Source organism: Lepisosteus platostomus, chromosome 1 (assembly GCF_059453375.1).
Source record: "Lepisosteus platostomus isolate fLepPlt1 chromosome 1, fLepPlt1.hap1, whole genome shotgun sequence".
Classification (NCBI taxonomy): domain Eukaryota; kingdom Metazoa; phylum Chordata; class Actinopteri; order Semionotiformes; family Lepisosteidae; genus Lepisosteus; species Lepisosteus platostomus.
Window position 1 is genome coordinate 7057741 of NC_142611.1, and position 17717 is coordinate 7075457.

General features: G+C 36.4%; 1 protein-coding gene across 1 annotated transcript; it reads left to right on the forward strand.

Moving 5' to 3' along the window:
• Positions 1-3868: 3868 nt before the first annotated feature.
• LOC148677627 (interleukin-8-like) lies at positions 3869-16462 on the forward strand. The gene is made up of 4 exons (XM_088605648.1): positions 3869-3948; positions 4989-5118; positions 15471-15554; positions 15774-16462. Exons 1-4 carry the CDS (start codon positions 3894-3896, stop codon positions 15790-15792), a joined length of 288 nt encoding a protein of 95 aa, XP_088461774.1. The 5' UTR covers positions 3869-3893; the 3' UTR covers positions 15793-16462.
• The last annotated feature ends 1255 nt before the right edge of the window (positions 16463-17717 follow it).

The window sequence follows — 17717 nt, forward strand, 5'->3', positions numbered from 1 at the left end:
TCGAGAGACCTCTACTTGTGGCCCAACCTTACCTGTCCTTTTCCCTAAAAACATGTCCAAGCCACAGATGCCCCTACTGTATTTCAGAAAAAGACATAATAGCAAAAAGTTCTGCAAATGTAAAATATAGAAAGGTATACCGTATAATCATATATATATACAGTATTTATATATATATATTATTTAGCCAGTATTTAGCCAGAATCCTGACCAGGTCTAGTGCAAGTGTTCACATTACTCCTATCCTGGAGTCCTTGCACTGGCTTCCGGTCAAATTCCACGTAGACTTTAAAATCCTCATGCTCACCTACAAGGTTTTACATGGCTTGGCACCTCAATACCTGTCTGAACTTTTATCGCCCTACTCCCCACCTCGCAACCTCCGCTCTTCAAATTCTGCCCTCCTTACTGTCCCCCAAGCCCATCTACATTGTATGGGCGACAGGGCCTTCTCCTGCTATGCCCCCAAGCTTTGGAACTCTTTGCCCAAGGATATTAGAGGGTCACCTTCTCTAAACTCCTTCAAACCCAGACTCAAAACCTTCTTCTTCAGAAAAGCCTTTACTTAACTGGTTCCATTCTTCACCCCTCTGCTCTTCTAAATACCAACTTCCACGGTCTCCTCTATTGTTATTGTTCTATTGTTGTAATTATAATTGTGTCCTATCTTGTGAAATCTTCTTATTTATTGTTGTAGTCTTCTTATTTATTGTTATTGTCATCCTGTAAAGCCCTTTGAGAAGCCACCTTTAAAGGCGCTATACAAAATAAAGTTTATTATTATTATTATTATTATTATTATTATTTTTATATTCTTAGAGTTCTGGGGTTTTGGGCAGCTGCTATGCTAGTAACAGCATGTTCTATTTCTGTTTCCTCTGGCTGTCATGTTGAGAGGGGTTTGTGAATAATTAAGTCAGTCTAATTCCCATTTTTAGACACCTCTTTTTCTGTATACCACATACAGTATATAGACAGATACATTTCTATTAGACCCCAGTAAACAACCACCGGGGAAAAAATCCTGCTGTTCCACAGACTGAAAAAAAAAATATTCTAGATGCACGCAACAGGATACACTACCTGCTCGATAATAAAAATAAATACAAACACCATCAGAACAAACGTGAGATTAAAGTTACGGTCACTGAAATTTCAGGTCTCGGTGATAATTAACATATTATCAAAATTCTGAGCTGACACCACCCCTGGTCATTAAAAGTCAGGTATTAAATAGGAATGAGGAAAAAAAACACAACTCAGGCTTTGTCTAATTCACGTGCAAAGAAATAACAAGGGATCACCACGGAGCACATTGTTCTGATAAATACGTAAAACTGTTGAAGTTTTTTTATTTTAAAAAGTCCCAGATGGGTAGCTGTAGTAGTTTGTTATTATAATAAATGATCTCACTGGGTATTTGAGGTGTTTTTTTTATATTTGTCGACATTTCATTTTCAATTTCTTTGATGATTTGGCCCAGAGGTATATACGATATACTGTAGTAACGATGACTAATCAGTCATATGAACCGCTGTGTTGTTAGTGTTGATACACTAGATAGTGTTGTAACATGAGCATGTAAATGAATGAAATATATGTCTGTAGTAGAATTATTATTATTTAAGTTTTATCTTCTCAGCATTTCTGCTGGTTGCTACTGACCAGGGTTTCACCGGATGCCTTAGGTCCTGCTATTGTCCGATGGGCAGGACTTTGAGGAGTATGTGGACTGTTCCTAGGAGAGCGATCTTCTGCACCTGAGCCGCATTCACTTTGCCCTGCAGCTCATCGAGGTAGTTTTTAAATCCGAGTGGAGTACTTCCAAGAGCACCGACTACGACTGGGATCACACGTGCCTTTGTGATATATTATTATTGTAGCGCCACGCAGGGCGCGTTAGCTAAGCGCACCCCAGGCCGACTAAGAACAGCGCCTGGCTGCGGTACTACTGGACGGTGTATAGATGGGCGGAGGCTGGGAGACGGTCTCTTCCCTTCGTGTGTGTATGTGTGTTAGTGTAGGTGCAGCGCTGTAATCCCTGTCCCCTGTATGTGTACCTTTCCCGATTCGAGTTAATAAACGTGTTGTTCAACCCCATTCCCTGAGTTCCATGCCTGCTCATTTCCGTACTGAAGCCCGCGGTCGTTATATTATTATTATTATTATTATTATTATTATTATTATTATTAAGTACCCACAGCAACATTCAGGTTACAACATTATCATAACCTAAAAGAACGTGATTTTTTAATAAAAAAAATGGTTTTTCAGACTCTCGCTTCATTTGTAAATATTGGCAATAGATCCCTCTTAGTTTGAAAACGTAAGCACAAGCATTGATTCAAAGCGACGAGCAAAAAAGCAACATTACTGTCTTATCTAATGCATTCTTTGATTAAAATTATTTTTTTTACAGGTACAGTATGTAATATAATATATGAAAAAAAAAATGATATAATGGCTCTGTGGGTAAGGATCTGTGCCTGTGGCTGTAAGGTTGCTGGTTCAAATCTTGCAGCTGGTAGAGGAATCCTACTCTGTTGGGTCCCTGAGCAGGGCCCTTAACCCCAACTGCTCCAAGAGTACCGTATAAATGGCTGACCCTGCGCTCTGACCCCAGGCTCTCTCCCCATCTGTGTGTCTCATGGAGAGCAAGCTGGGGTATGCGAAAAGACAAGTTTCTAATGCAAGAAATTGTATAGGGTTAATAAAGTGATGTTATGTTATGTTAAAGGTATAAGCCCTGTTTTTTATTTCATACTGAAATCGTAGAATGTTAATGTTGTGCCATGGTGCATTCAGCTGTAACATGTGGCAGCATGTGACAGTGTGAGTCTGGAAATCTCTTCCTTTTCTCGCTTTCTATCAAGGTTATCATATTATGAGTCAGTCTGGCTCACGAGACGTTCAGCTTTTTCTCAAGTAACCAATGTTTTAATAAATAATATTTAACCTATAAAGGCTTCATAGTTAAAACTGTTCAATGTTCTAAAAATAATGAAGAGAACTACTCAAAAGCTTAACAAACTAAAAAACAAAATAACCATAGATACAGTATCACTTCATATCTTTCTTCAGGAAATTGCTTTCGCTTATTTAATTGGATTCACAGATTCACAATCCAGGCCACTCGTAAAACATTAAATTGAAATACTGTACTCAGAACACCTGTTTTGGTCAATGAAGTAAATTTATTGATTCAAGTGCTGTAAGTCAAAAATGTTGTCCTTATTACAAATAATAATAATTAGAAATGGCTGATTCAAGGGTGATATATAAAACTTGCTGGTTTGTGTAGCCTCACCTGTATCAGAGTTTTCAAAGACGTTGCCTACTCTATTACAGAGCAGCATTGGATTTTAAAAAAAAAGTACTCTTTCTGGAAAGCACTGTACATGAAACATTCAAAGGTTAAAAGATAAATTATCTCAATGAGGTCTAAAAAACTCGTAGTCTTTTATTAATAGTAATAATACTGACACTTAGTGCTTTCTGGACACTCTGCTCAAAGCACTTTACAGGTAATGGGGAGTCCCCTCCACCACCAATGTGCAGCCCCACCTGGATGATGCCACTGCAGCCATAGTGCACCAGTACAATCACTGCACACCAGTTATCAGTGGGAATAGAGTAATTCCCATAAATGGAGATTAAGAAGAACGCCTTTGTACTGTACCTCATGTTGGACATACAGTATAGCATGAGGTCATACACATAAGACTGCTTCCCCAGACATGTGAAGCTAAAAACAAAAACTAAAAAATCATGTGGGATTTTTTTTTAATTTCAAAGCTGTGATGAGCACATGACAGGAGTTTTGGAATATAAATGGAGGGTACCTGATTTTAAAACATTTTGGATCACTGACAGAGTCAAGAGAACAAGGGGACATGAATTTCCAGCTGATCCTGAGCGCACTTGGGCTTTTTCTCCTTCTGGCTGAAAGTAAGGACATACTGTAACAGCAACTTTTTGTCTTGTTTGGATATTACACATATTTTGTGATGAATCTATAAACATTCTCAGAATTATGTCTATGAAAACACGCACCAAATGTTTCCAAGATTACAATTTTAGAATATGTTTTAAATGATCTTGTTAATTGTAGGTATGTGGTTGAAAATAGAGTAAAAAGATGCACGTAAAACACCAATGTGTGTAAAAAGATTTGGGTTGGTTTGATTTTTAAACGTATTAACATTTCCATTGTGATAACAGTTCTGATGTAAATATCGTCATTATCCAAATGTACATGTAGCAACTGTATGTACAGTGAAGAAGTTGTTCTATTAGTCAGTTAAAAACAGAAAGAAAACCTTTTGTTCAATTTAAATTCAGAACGTCATGTTTAATAATTGCAGTACTACCATGTTTTTAAAACAAACATCTATATGACAGTATCTCCAATACTGTAAATATGATATATTTTAATAATAATATACAAACTATTAAAAGGCCTTTATATATTTTATGATGGGCATGAAATTAATTAAATTAAATGTGGTGTTGCTTGGCAATGGCACTGCCTTACAGCACTGGGGCCCTGGGGTCAAATTCTGGGGTGCTCTCTGAGTGGAGTTTGCACGTTCTCCTCGAGTTTGCATTGAGTTTGCTCCAGTTTTCTTCCACAGTCCAAAGACATGATTGTACGTGAACTACTGTAGCTTCTAGGAACATTGGCCTTAGTATGAGTGGGTGCATGGCTTTGTATGCAGCTACATGAATGTGTATCCTGTGATGGACTGGTGCCCCATCCAGGATGTATTCCACCTTGTGCTCTTTGCTTGCCCTTGTAACAGCGCATTGGATAAAGTGTTAAGAAAACGGATGGATAGAAGTTGTTACTTGGAATTAATTCATCTAAATACTCCGCAGTGATACCAGATTATTTCACAAAAATGAATGAAATAAATTATTCACTTTCTAAATATAGTAGCTGCATTTTCATAGGCATTAATACACAGTCAAAAAATATCTCTGTTCAGGTATGGAAATACTAGGGATGGACAAGCACTGCTTATGTATAAAGCATGAATCACGGTTCATCCCACTGAAGAGCATTAAGAAAATAGAAATCAGTCCTGCGGGGGCACATTGCAAGACCTTTGAGGTTATGTAAGTGGTAAAAACATCTTATCCTTCAAACTAATTCTTCATGGTATTGTTGTTGCAACCTTTTTCCTTTCAAAGCTTTTGTTTAAAAAAAGCAATTGATGGTTAAATGCATTTTTATATAAATATGTAACGCCTTTATTATAATTTAACAAGTGTTTTTTTTAAATTGTAGCAGTGTACCATAAGAATAAATTTGTTTTTTTTGCGATAATATCAAGTCAGGATAGAGCATGTTACTGTATTGGTGCTTTTTTATTGTTACATCAGTGTGCAGAGTACAGTAAATGTCAGCATTTTGTATTACCCTTCTCACATATTTGATTCTTGCTCAAGAGTTAGATACTGTAAAATTGAGAAATTGTGGTTTTAATGGATTCTGTCGGGTTTGTGACTAACACAGAACAAAAAAAATATGTATTTGCCTTTCCTATTCACAGTCATGAAAAAAGGAAAAGTTTATGATCATGCACAGGATTTTATTACAAAAACCTAAAGAATCTAGTTAAATAGACAACCAGCATCAAAATGGTACTTAGAATTCCAATGTGGAGGATGCAAAATTGCATTACATGCCTTGCTGTTTATAAAACTATGATTAAAATACAATTCAATTCTTTTTTAGTGCCAGGCTTGTAGCAGGGGAGAGTGTTTGCTTGAATCAGCGTGCATCTTGGGTGAAGAAAATCATTCAGCACATGTTTAGTCAGAAAAATCAGAAAAGGTAAATATGACCTTCTTTTGCTTATAACTTCACAGTGGTGTTTTACACTGGTCACAATTTCATAAAAACATCCCCTTATTTTCTTATACTGCAATTTCCTGTAAGGGCTGTATGCAAACTGTAGATTAAGCCTTATTGAAGGATGCATTTAATAGTGTGCAATGCCATAGGTATATCATTACTTCAACTGTAACAGACCGTCCCAAAGCCTTTAAATGTGGACGCATGCAGACACATCAATATCCATCCAATATTAGCCTTGGTGCTATGCATAGTGTAGTATCAATAATGCATGGGTATACTGTATATTTACATCTTCTTGCAGCAGTTTATTGCCTATATGTCAAATCAAATTGCATCACAGATATTGCCGCAATCAGCCTTATCTCTAAAGTCTAAACAGTAAAGAAAGGACAGCTTTCAACATGCAGTATGATAATATTACCATGCTTGCAAAGATTACAGGATATAATCACTCAGTTGTGGTTGGGCTCTTACCATCTTGGCCTTTGAGAGTACCTGGTGCTCTTTATTCATGTTGCTGCTGTAATTCCAGGCCGTCCTACAGTTGCTCTGAAAATGTTATATAATACGTCTTTATTCTGTGGTGTTCCTTTTACACCATCTCTCTCTTTTCTAAGTAATTTAATTAACTGTTCAATGTGCTTTCTGTTGGACTCTTGAAGAGTTTTTACACAGCCTGAATCATGAACTATAAGCACTCTTCAGGACAAAACTGAAGCGGACATTAACTGGATGCAATTTTTGTTGTATTGTTGTTGTCAATTAAACTGCAATAAAAGGCAATGTAGAAATGCAATACAAAAGATTATATTTAGTGATCCTTAAAATACATTGAAGTATATTTGAACATGTGTTCCTATCTTATAACCTTAGATCCATTGGATGATGGAAATATATAACATCTCAACAACAAGGAACAAAATCAACATTGTTTTTGAGTAGCCTGCATACATTATTTTATATTTTATAGTTTATGCTGAAAATGCTACAAAAGAATTGTTCTAGTTGAACACAGTTCAGCTGTGTTTAGAATGTACTGACCAAATGTAATGACTAAACCCTAAACAAAAAAAGTGCTTAACAGATATTATGATGTTCAGTGTGCGTAGACTGCAAAGGAACAAGTAATAGGTTTATTCCATGCTGAAAAGTGAAGAAAGGAAACAACATTTTGGATGTGGAGTATTTTCTATTATTTAACATTAATTAACTATGATAATTTATTGTCATTCATTCTGTTTTTAGGGAATATTACCTTAAATCTGCCCCAGCTTTGTTATTTATTTGCTGAAAACATGTTGAATTCTTTGTCATTGTCTAGTTTATGTAATCCTGTATAATGGAATAATTCTGAAAACATTCAAGTGTCCACAACGTTTCTAGTAAAAGCAGAGGTATTGTATGGTTGCTTGTGTATTAAACCTATCAGAATATATTGTGCTAGGATTGTTTTACTGTGGAACCATATCTGTAAAACGACAGAAAAATAATTTGTGAATTATTCAAATAAAGTGACTATAACATCAACATTTAAACTTTATTTTTGCTTGTGGAAGTTGATTTATGAGTGGCAATTTCTGGAAAGATTGTTTTATAAAATTGTAGCCTGGGCTGCCTGTCTTTCTATTTAGCTCATTACAGTAGCTTTAGGCCTTGGTACTGTATGTTGTTTTTAACCTCTATTACAGGAAACTGCAAATCCCAGACAAACACATTTTTCCCTGTTTGGACCAAGATGACTTTCCGTAAGTTAAGCTTTGCTTACACTTGCAAGTCTGGTGAAGTATAGCCTCATGACACTCCAGGAAATCACTTTTTTGCTCATTTGCGTCAGTGTTATCTCGGAATTATAAGTCTTCTGTCATTATCTGCCAGATATATAATACATACAGCTCTCATTAAATCAACTGCAAATCCATTTGAAAAATTATTATGGCCATAATTTAAATGTTCTCCTCAACACCTGCAGTTTTTCTATTTAACTTTTCTGCAAAATGTGTGAATTTGACATTATGGAAATTTCTTTCTTTACTCTTTGGAGCCATTTTGCTTTTTTGTGTTTACAGAAGTAAGGTAGGAAATGAGAATTAAGAGTCTTGCCACAATTACTTTTCAAAATATTGCCGAAATATTGGGCTGTTTCTGCAGTTTGAAACCCCTGGTTAATTATGTACAAAGTTTCTTATAAGTACGAATAACTTCAAGAATACACCCTTTTTATTTGTTGAGAGCAACACAATAGTGTGTTTAATTGCCTTTCCAAAACCACAAACATTAAATGATAAATGTGTTTTTTAAATGCTTTTCATCTATATTTAAATAATATGTAGCATCTGAATACAAGTTGAAATACAGATGTTTTGCAGTTCACAGAAATTACACTTCTCATAAACTGATGAATCCTATTCATGGATATACTGTACAGTACATATTTCAAAGGTGTACTATATATCATGCTCAATCCCTGAATTTGTCATTTCTCAGAAAATAACATTTTGCAATTTGAGCAAAGACCAAAATGAATGAACTGAAAATGTTATTTTGGCATTTGTTTAAATTATTTTGCTCAAATTGTAAAATGCAATATACCAAATTGTCAAAAACAAAACACAAAAACTGACACAGGTGACCTGGTCTTGGTGTTAAGTGATACAGTCTAATCTGGAATTGTGCTACAGTATATCCTCGCTTTATAACACAGCAGGAGGTGTCTGATATTGCTGAATTGGCCGTTAAATCCAGATGTCCTTAAAATAGCGTCTATATGAAACCAAATGTCCTTTAAGAACAAATGATATATTTTGAATATGTGAAAAACTACAAATTTCCCATATATGTTACATATCATGCATTATAAAATAATAAATAATAATAAATTACCCACCCTCTTTTAACAAGAAAAGAAAATGAACATGTAGTCTATGTAGAAGAGGAATCACTTTGCTCTTACTGCACACAAACACCCTGAATTAGGAGGAGCAGTTGGGAAATGAATGGGTGGGTGTGTCTTTGGCACCTTTGATGTTTCAGCTTCTGTTTTATTGATGTTGTTCAGAACTGGGCATGGCGATTCCTGATTCCGAAACCTGTGAATATACTGAAATATATTTACGATTTCCTTTTCTTCAGCAGCGAAGTAATTAGTTGTCAGTTCTTAGACACATTACAGCATCCTTAATGTGGATTCTGCTGTTGCAGAAAAAAAATCTAGATTGTTTTCACCCTTAATTGCAATACTGTTGTCTTTATATGTATCTTAGCTTTTCAAATATTTGGGGGATTTAATTTTATTGCCCTTTTCTTATCAAATATGGGGATTTAGGTCTACAGTAAGGGGTTTTAGGCTTTATAAATGACTCTTTCCCTTTTACTTGGAAGTTACTTAACAACTATTCTTACGCCATATCATGCAGCGTAGTTTATTGGGTGTGTTGAATGTTCTAAGTATGGGTAAGCAAATTTAAAAGGAGAACAATAAATATTGTAAAAATAGTAACCCTTGCCAACTGCATTTTTTAGGTCTTATTATTACTAATACATGATTTATAGCAATTTTATTGTCACAAATTCATGGAGAAGTCACTCACAGTAACATGGGCATCTTAAAAAGGTTGGTTTGGTCCAAAAGACCATGTACACAACACTGTAGGCCCTGGATTATGACTGATCCAATTGGATCAGTCAAAATGATATCATTAGCATAGGTTTTAGTTACATGAGTGGTCATTTGTTAATTTCTTAAAAAGATTACAGGTCAGAAGTCTGACCAGCCTACTTTCAGATACTGTACTTTTTCATCACAATTTAAAAGTGATGGTCATTACTCTGTTTAGTCAGTAAGCTAAACATCCTTATTAGGTGAACATAAAAATAACAAATTCTATGTGTATCACAGATTCACACAGTTGTCTTCTGTACAGCTCATTTCACACCACACATACTTAACATTATCAATCTTTTTCACGGTTCCTACGGTTCCTAAAATGCCCAGCTATCTACATTGGGGAAGCAGGAAGGAGACTGGGAGACCACTTCAGGGAACATGTCAGGGTTGTGACGATCAAAGATCAAAGATCTCTCCAAGCCCATAGTTTCTCATTTCACCTCTAATGGCCATGATTACTGTATACTGATTTCCTCTCAACTCCCGGTTTTTGTTCTCCCATGCTTTAGAGATAAGATAAGATCACTTTATTGCCATATACAATTTCTTGTATTAGGAACTTTTCACATACCCCCAGATTGCTCTCCATGAGACACACAGACACACAGACAGGGAGAGAAGCCTGGGGTCAGAGCGCAGGTTCAGCCATTTATACAGCACCCCTGTAGCAGGTTAAGGGCCTGTTGACTCTTCTCACACCTGAAGAAGGCTCCTTAGCTGAAACTGTTTTTTTCTTCTCTTCTCTGTATGGAATAATAAACCTTTACTTTGTCCTAAGAATAACAAATGCAAGCTGTAGAATTAAAAGGCTTTGTCTGTAAAATGCCTAACTTTATTTTTCATTAATGTGATGAGACTGGTTGCTTTTTTCTGTCACTTTACTTTTCAACATCTTTTATGAGACTTTGATAGCCCTGATAAACCTTGCACAAATGTGATATTTTGTCACTGTAATAGTTGCTTCGACAGATGCAAAACAAAATACCAGACTTTGCCACTTTGTGCAACAAAAATATGTTCAACAAAATAAAGATGTTTAGCTAGTATTTCCCAAAGCTCCAATACAAGAACGTAAGAGCATCATTAAGAAAAGTTACCAATGAGAGAAGGCCTGTCGTCTCCTTGGCCATGTAGTAGTTAGTAACTAATTGATCCCATTGATCCATTGTCTCATCCAGACATTTCTTATAAGAACAAGTAATAGGTTTATTCCATGCTGAAAAAAAGAAGAAAGAGAACACAATGTTTCGGCCGTGGAGCCTTCTTCAGGTGCTAACAACGCTATTATACCCATTAACCGGTATTCCAATTTCCTTGGAACGGTATGCTTTAAGGTTTTTTGATGTTAGTTTTTCTTGGCCGAGCTGATTTGGTCTGTTTCTACTCTGCTTGACATTTTCTTGTGAAGTCCCCTAGTCTCGAACTGCAAACACTCGTAAATTTAATTCCATTCTGAAGAAAAACAAAGCGTTGCACATCTGGAGCCCCTTTCATGTGTGGGGTGCAATGAGGGAGCTATCAGGGATGTGTGATATAGGAGGACAAAGGAAAGGGTAGATTAATGCCAGGGGATGCGTGGAAGGAAGAACAATAAATGAATGGAGAGATTTAAAAATAAATGAATCATTCACTGAGAGCTGAAGGAAGCTGGGGTTGGAGTCTTTGAACCCCCATGAAAGGATAGGGATAGAAAGGTCAGTGTCATCTGGTCCATAGAGGTGAAACAGAACACTTGGAGAGATCTCTGATCCCCACAGCCGTGTTACAGTCCCAAGGATGGTTGATTGGTCTTCTTCATCTTATGCCAGTGTCAATGGCAAAGCACAGGGGAGCACACATACAGTATATGTGTGTGCAGGCGATACAGGGACTTCTGATGCAGCAACAAGAGACTGGTTTGCATGGTGTCTGTGAACAGTTTAGAGAACTGTGAAGAGGAAGGCTGCATAAATTGGGTGGGTGGCAGTAAGAGATGACTGGAAGTTTGAGGAAAAAAAGCTGAAGGATCATCTTGTAAATGGAAGTTTTGTTCCATTAACTTGTTTCATTGACCGCAACAATATACAGAACACCAAGCGCTTGATGAAAACTGACCCATAATGCTCTCAGCTCTCCATAAGAACTCCATAAGGTCGCCATAAGCGTGTGACCAATAACAACCCAACGATGTAGGTATAATACTTGTATCAACATCATAATGTATGTGAAAAACAGGGTACCTACCTATGTAAACCAAGATAACTGCCACACTACCGTTTATTTTTCTTTGTTCTTTATACACGGTCTTGTAACACTTACTCCTGCTAAATAAATAGGGTTAACAAGGTTATGAATAAGTAACTAAATTCCTGATTTAAATTCAAGCCCTTAAGCCAAAAATGTGTGTTGCTTTTTTTCTATCTTGCTCACCACTGCTATATCATCAGATTATACAAGTATTCTTGCCCCTTAAACATAAACTAGTACCAATTAGTAATGCACAGGGGATCTGTTTTAAACCCCAGCAAGGTTTCCTCAGTTATTTAACACCTGTGAGAACACTCCATCCATTGTCAAAGAACGTCAGGGTGATGACAAGCGAGAAGGGAACATATACATTTCACCTCTCAGCACAGACATGCTTGATTTCAAGCTGTTTGCCATGCCTCAGTTTCTCTATTATGTTTTAGAATTCTTGGCCAGCATCAATAGTGACACACCCATTGGTGTCTTACAAAATGCAACTTTGAGGCTTAGCTCTCCTTTTATTTTATGTGTGGATATTTGACTGCATTATCTGCTTAATTCTATACCGTGAGACATACTGCTAATATCTAAGCTGCTGACTTCCCTGTTGTCAGAGTGATTCACAAGGATTGACGGAAGTTGTCCTACAGGTGGGAGAATGATTATCGGAATGGTTTGGGAATTTTTCCTTCCTTGCTTATTTAAAATACAGAATCTAAAGGGATTTGGAAAAAAGGCCATTGAGTTGACCAACTGAGCAATTACCCACAATTCTATCTAATGTTGTTCTTGTTACACTTCCCTCTCTCCAGTATCAGCTGCTTTTAGTTTTCTCGATTATAACTAATAGATTAGCTTTATGGCCTTCATCCTGTTTGATACTTCTGCAAAGATAAAAAGTATATGATCACAATTAGTGTCATTCTGAATAGGTTATGTATTAATGATAACAATCAAAACATTGAGTTATGGACTTCTACTGTATATGTAGCATATTTTAACTAAAGATTCCAAAGTCTGTTTGGCTCTAAAAATGGTTTTGATCGCATTCATATTAACTGCAAAATGACTTGTGTGTTTCCAGACAAACTACAGTATGTCAATGTTTTTTTACAGTCTTATCTAAATATAACCACTCTCTGTGTATTTATGTTTCAACTGTATATGTGCATGTTTAGATACAGTACATGTGCATGTGTGTACAGTATACAGTATTTGCCTGTGTATGTTTATGTACTGTATATGTGTATGTATAATACATATGCATGTTTATGTACAGTATATATGTATGTGCATGGTTACGCCATGTCAAGTTGTAACCCTGCTTTACATCTTGTGCTTTTAGGATGGGCTCTGGACTGCTATGACCATGAAATAAGCAGATTTCAGGGGAATTATTAATGAACATTGTTACACAACATTCATGTGAGGATGAGTTGATGCTTTACGGAAACATTGTAACTCAAAGCATGGGAAAATAAGAAGTGCTATAGTGCATGATTCTTGTCTTAGAATAAGGAATTATTTAAAGAAATAAAGCAACAGTGCAGGATAATTCTTGGTTTCATTCCAGAATGAATCAAGGAAATAAAACTTCTCTTTAAGCCTGACTGTACCGTAGACATTTTGTGAGTAGCATGCCAGCAGCCGAAATACGTGACAGAATAGGCAGAGATCTAAGAAACTGAATTAAGGTGAACTTTTCTACAAGCCCAAATTGGAATTTAGCTAGCGCGCTAGGCTGAACTCTTGTGCTATGGGATATTTAATAACTAAGCTATCCGGATCTTTGTTCATCATCTCATTTGAGGAACAGTACCTCCTACAGCACAGTGTCCCCACTCACCATACTGGGACACTGGTTTGCTCATTCTTGTCCAGATGGAAAAGTACCACCTACCGATCCACCAACAGTACTTACAGCAGCAACCCAGTCCCACCGTCCCATCCAGTACTAACCAGGCCCAGTCTTGTTTAGACCCCGAGATATGACAAAATCAGACTACAAGGTAGAAATGCTGCAGAAATCACACACTCTGGAGGACCAAAATGGTATCTCCATGCTACTACACTCCTCACTTAAACATCAAATGCCTGGTCAGGCAGTGCAGCCCTAATTAATTCCAAAATTAATTAAAAGGTGAGGGCTGGTGCTGTTGTCTCACAGCTCTTGGGTTCTGGGTTTGCTGTTCTGAATTCTTAACAAACTGTTCCAGTTCCAGAAAAGGAAACGGCAGCTTCTCTAAACTGTGCAGGTTGAAAACTTTTTTCCACTGCAGGGCCTTAAATTAATAGTTTCAAATTGCACATGAGGGTTTAGCAAGGGAACAAATTAACCCCAATGCAGTGTAAATGCTCAGCTCAATTCAGCAGTCAGACAGAGACAGCATTTTCCCAGTTTAACAGCTTGCATGTGAACCAGACTGCACTTAAAAATACTGTAGCATTAGATTTACATTAATGTCACTAAAGGCTCTAGCGAAGAAATGTCATTTTACCCTCTACCTCTTTGGAATGGCATATTTCTAAAGGCACTTAGAGAAACGTAATTATTAACAGAGTAAATCAAGCTATTGTGTCCAAAGTACCGAATTTCAGCTCATTATTGAGTTATTTGTTGTTTGTTTGGAGGGGAGATGTGGTGGTGGTAAACATTGTGTACTTTTAACCGTGTAAGATTTTTTAAATGTATTCTATAGTCTTAGAATTTGCTTCGGCAAATTATGATTAATTTTATTAAGACCTCATTCTTGGAAAATTCACATTTCCGGAGGGTGAAGCAATGCAGCGAAAGTTTAAAAACCCTCCCTTCAATAAGGAGAAGCATTCCTAACAGGCGACAGAAATTCGACTCCGCACAACATAAAATACAATAAAAACGCGAGAAAAATGAACGGAAAAGTTTTAGTGGTGTTAAGCGTTCTTGCATATCGTGCAGTATTTGGCAATGGTAAGTGTTACTTTCACTCTTTGGAAGAACGTATTAAATTTAAATCACTAAAACTGTGCGTTCATGGCACTCCAGGTTTAGTGCGTTTGGAAACTGGGAAGTAACCTATATACCTAAGACTCAAAACCGCAATTATTTTGTGGACAAACATGTTTTGGCCCAGATGCAAATGCCACATCGTTTTCGTTCTTCATTGAGAGCAACTAAAAATGTCTTTCATTGTAGTAACTACTGTAGTTACATTTCCATTTGACAGTACACAGGTATTAATATTATTTGTTTGAAAGAAACAAGGAATCCCTTGCAAAACTGTTAAAAATGTACTAAATCCATCCTAACCTATGTATTTATCCCTGCAGCATTGGAATTGGCGATTCGGTGCAAATGCCCTAATACAATTTCGGACTTCATCCCTATCGGGAAAATAGCCCATGTCAAAATTCACCCTGAAGGTCCGCATTGTGGCGCCGTTGAAGTCATGTAAGTTTAAACGAGGCAGGTTTTTACGTGTGTGTGCGCAGGATTTAACAACTTCAAACGAGGCACTAAAGTTAATGAAATTATTAAAATGAATTGTAAAAAAGAAATTCTGATGTTATTGCTGTTGACAGCTATTGACTTTAAAAAGTGGACACCGTGAATTAGTAAAGAAGTTCACGTGAGTCTGGAAGGAACAATTATCAGCTACTGGATGGTCGAATTACATTGGCAGCTTCATCTTCTTAAAAATACAGTATATATTAACATACTGATGTTTGTTATTTCAGTGCGCTTCTGCACACAGGTCACGAGGTCTGTTTAGACCCTGAAGCTAGGTGGGTGAAGAGAATCATTAAAAGGTATCAGCAGAGGTATGACATTTTTTAATTTGACAACATTTCAAGCTGTTCTAATAACATTTTAAAGTTAAGCATTTAGTATTGTGGAATGCTAACACTGATATTTGTAGGCGGTACTGTATGTGATTGTTCTTTTCACGAACGACTTTATGCCCAAAGTATTATTATTATTATTATTATTATTATTATTATTATTATTATTATTATTATTATTTCTTTCTTTTTTTTCAGTGAAACGGGGAACAACTGAGGACCACCTACTCTACATGCATTTTCAAGGCCAGGAAGAAAAGGTCCTGCATATAAGAGCATATACTGTATTTTTAATCCCGAGTTCTTATCCATTCCTGTTAAAAGCAGTGAACTGCTAAGGGCTGAGCTAAGGAAATGTACTCTTTTAGTGGCTTCAGCTGCTGCTGTAATGTGAGATGAAGAGGACTTGTCATAACGTGATTAATAATTCTGAAAGTGTGGCAGTTAATTTATGGTGATCTAGTTGCTCAGAATTGGTCGAATTAGTTGACTGTCATATTACAACGCTTTTCTGTATGATTAACCCATCGTTGACTAACTTGTTTGTGTGTTTGTAATGTACTATAAACTGTATATCTGTTTTGCATAGTGTACTGGCGTTTCATGAGCTGTGGAGCCTTAAACGGGTAATTCTGTACTTTCTATTGCAGAGGATAAGTGTTTTGCATAAAAATGTGACAATTGTTACCTGTAACTCAAGGGTATTTCTTATTGTATTGTTTCTAAATGACTCACCAGCAGGAAAGATTGTTGTGATGGTACTTTCATTGGGTATTTTTATGACTTTTTTGAGACAGCATTATTTTGCAGTGTTATGTAATGCGACCTGTAGCTTGTTTGTGATCAAATGACACGGATGAATAAAAAAATGATTTGACTAAACAAAATCTTAATATGATTCATTCATGTCAGTGTGACTTCATTCTTTTGAGTACAAATAACTGCAGACTTTCACTACTTCTTATCTGTTGGAAATAATAGTGCCTTAAATTTAATTCTGGTTTTGAGACAACAATACTGTACAATCACCTTTGTCTCAGAGTGATTTATAAGCCTACTATATCTATGCTTAAGATTTTTAAAGTGTTAGAATGTTCACCCATCTTTCACTATTCCTCTCTCCACACATGCTACTGAAATTTACCCAGGTACTTTTTCAGAATTCTGCAACACACAGTACAATACCGCACCCCAGTCCAATGTGGACATTAAGCAGGGCAGTTTGGAGATCACCAAGAACATTTTCCACATACATGGAAAGACGTACTGTTCTGCTCTTATTTCATACAGTGCAATGCATATCTTAAATAACAGCAGTTCAACCGAATTCAAAGGAAACCCCTGGGTGTTTCTGTAAGTGGTGTTGGTGGACCAGTAGGTGGTTCTCTTCTGTCTGAAGGACACTTTCTAATTTCACAATTAAAAACACTCAATCTCTTCCAGAATTCTTGTTTAGTTTTGAAGTTCTGTCTGAATACCTTGTTGTTTCAATCTAGGGGTTGTATTGTTAATCTAATCACAAAATAAACAATATACATCTCTTTGCTAATCACAGGTTTTTACCTTTGATACATCCTCTCACTGTTCAAAGTTCTGTTTTTAAAGTCCTTTTCTCCCAGGCATCAGAGGGAGAGCCTGCTCTCTTTTTTTATTTTCCATTAGTTTTGGTTAAAAAACAAATTATTGAATTAAACTTTGCAACTGACACATTATACATTTCAACTGATACCATACAATGGCATTGCTGTGCTTATATAAAAGAAAGACATTCTAACATGGATTAGAACATTTTTTCTGACATGAATTGTGCCGTTTAATTTCTCACTGGTGGATAAAACAAGGAGCACATTCCCATAACTTGATTTATTATTTTATTTGCTTTATTAGCTGCTTTACCTTACTACTGTATACTGTATATTTGCCTCTGCGATTGGTGCTGATTTTTCTATTCAACGAGACAACCTTCAACAGTCAGGTGATAAGAAAAGAAACCAATAAAACAATGAAGGGGATTGCCTTATTCTCCAAGAAGCCTTGAACAATGAGCGAGGTCACAGTTGGGTGCAGTAAAGCTGTTGCAATAAGAAGCCTGTACGTCTATAAATAAACAACAAAAAAGACCAAGCAGAATTATGATGGAAC

Excerpts from the sequence above, each read along its gene's own strand:
- LOC148677627 (XM_088605648.1), top strand. The coding sequence starts at position 3,894 with ATGAATTTCCAGCTGATCCTGAGCGCACTTGGGCTTTTTCTCCTTCTG. Across the intron at positions 3,949-4,988 it reads TTTTCTCCTTCTGGCTGAAA|GTATGGAAATACTAGGGATG; the intron begins GTAAGGACATAC and ends ATCTCTGTTCAG. Across the intron at positions 5,119-15,470 it reads TGCAAGACCTTTGAGGTTAT|TGCGCTTCTGCACACAGGTC; the intron begins GTAAGTGGTAAA and ends TTGTTATTTCAG.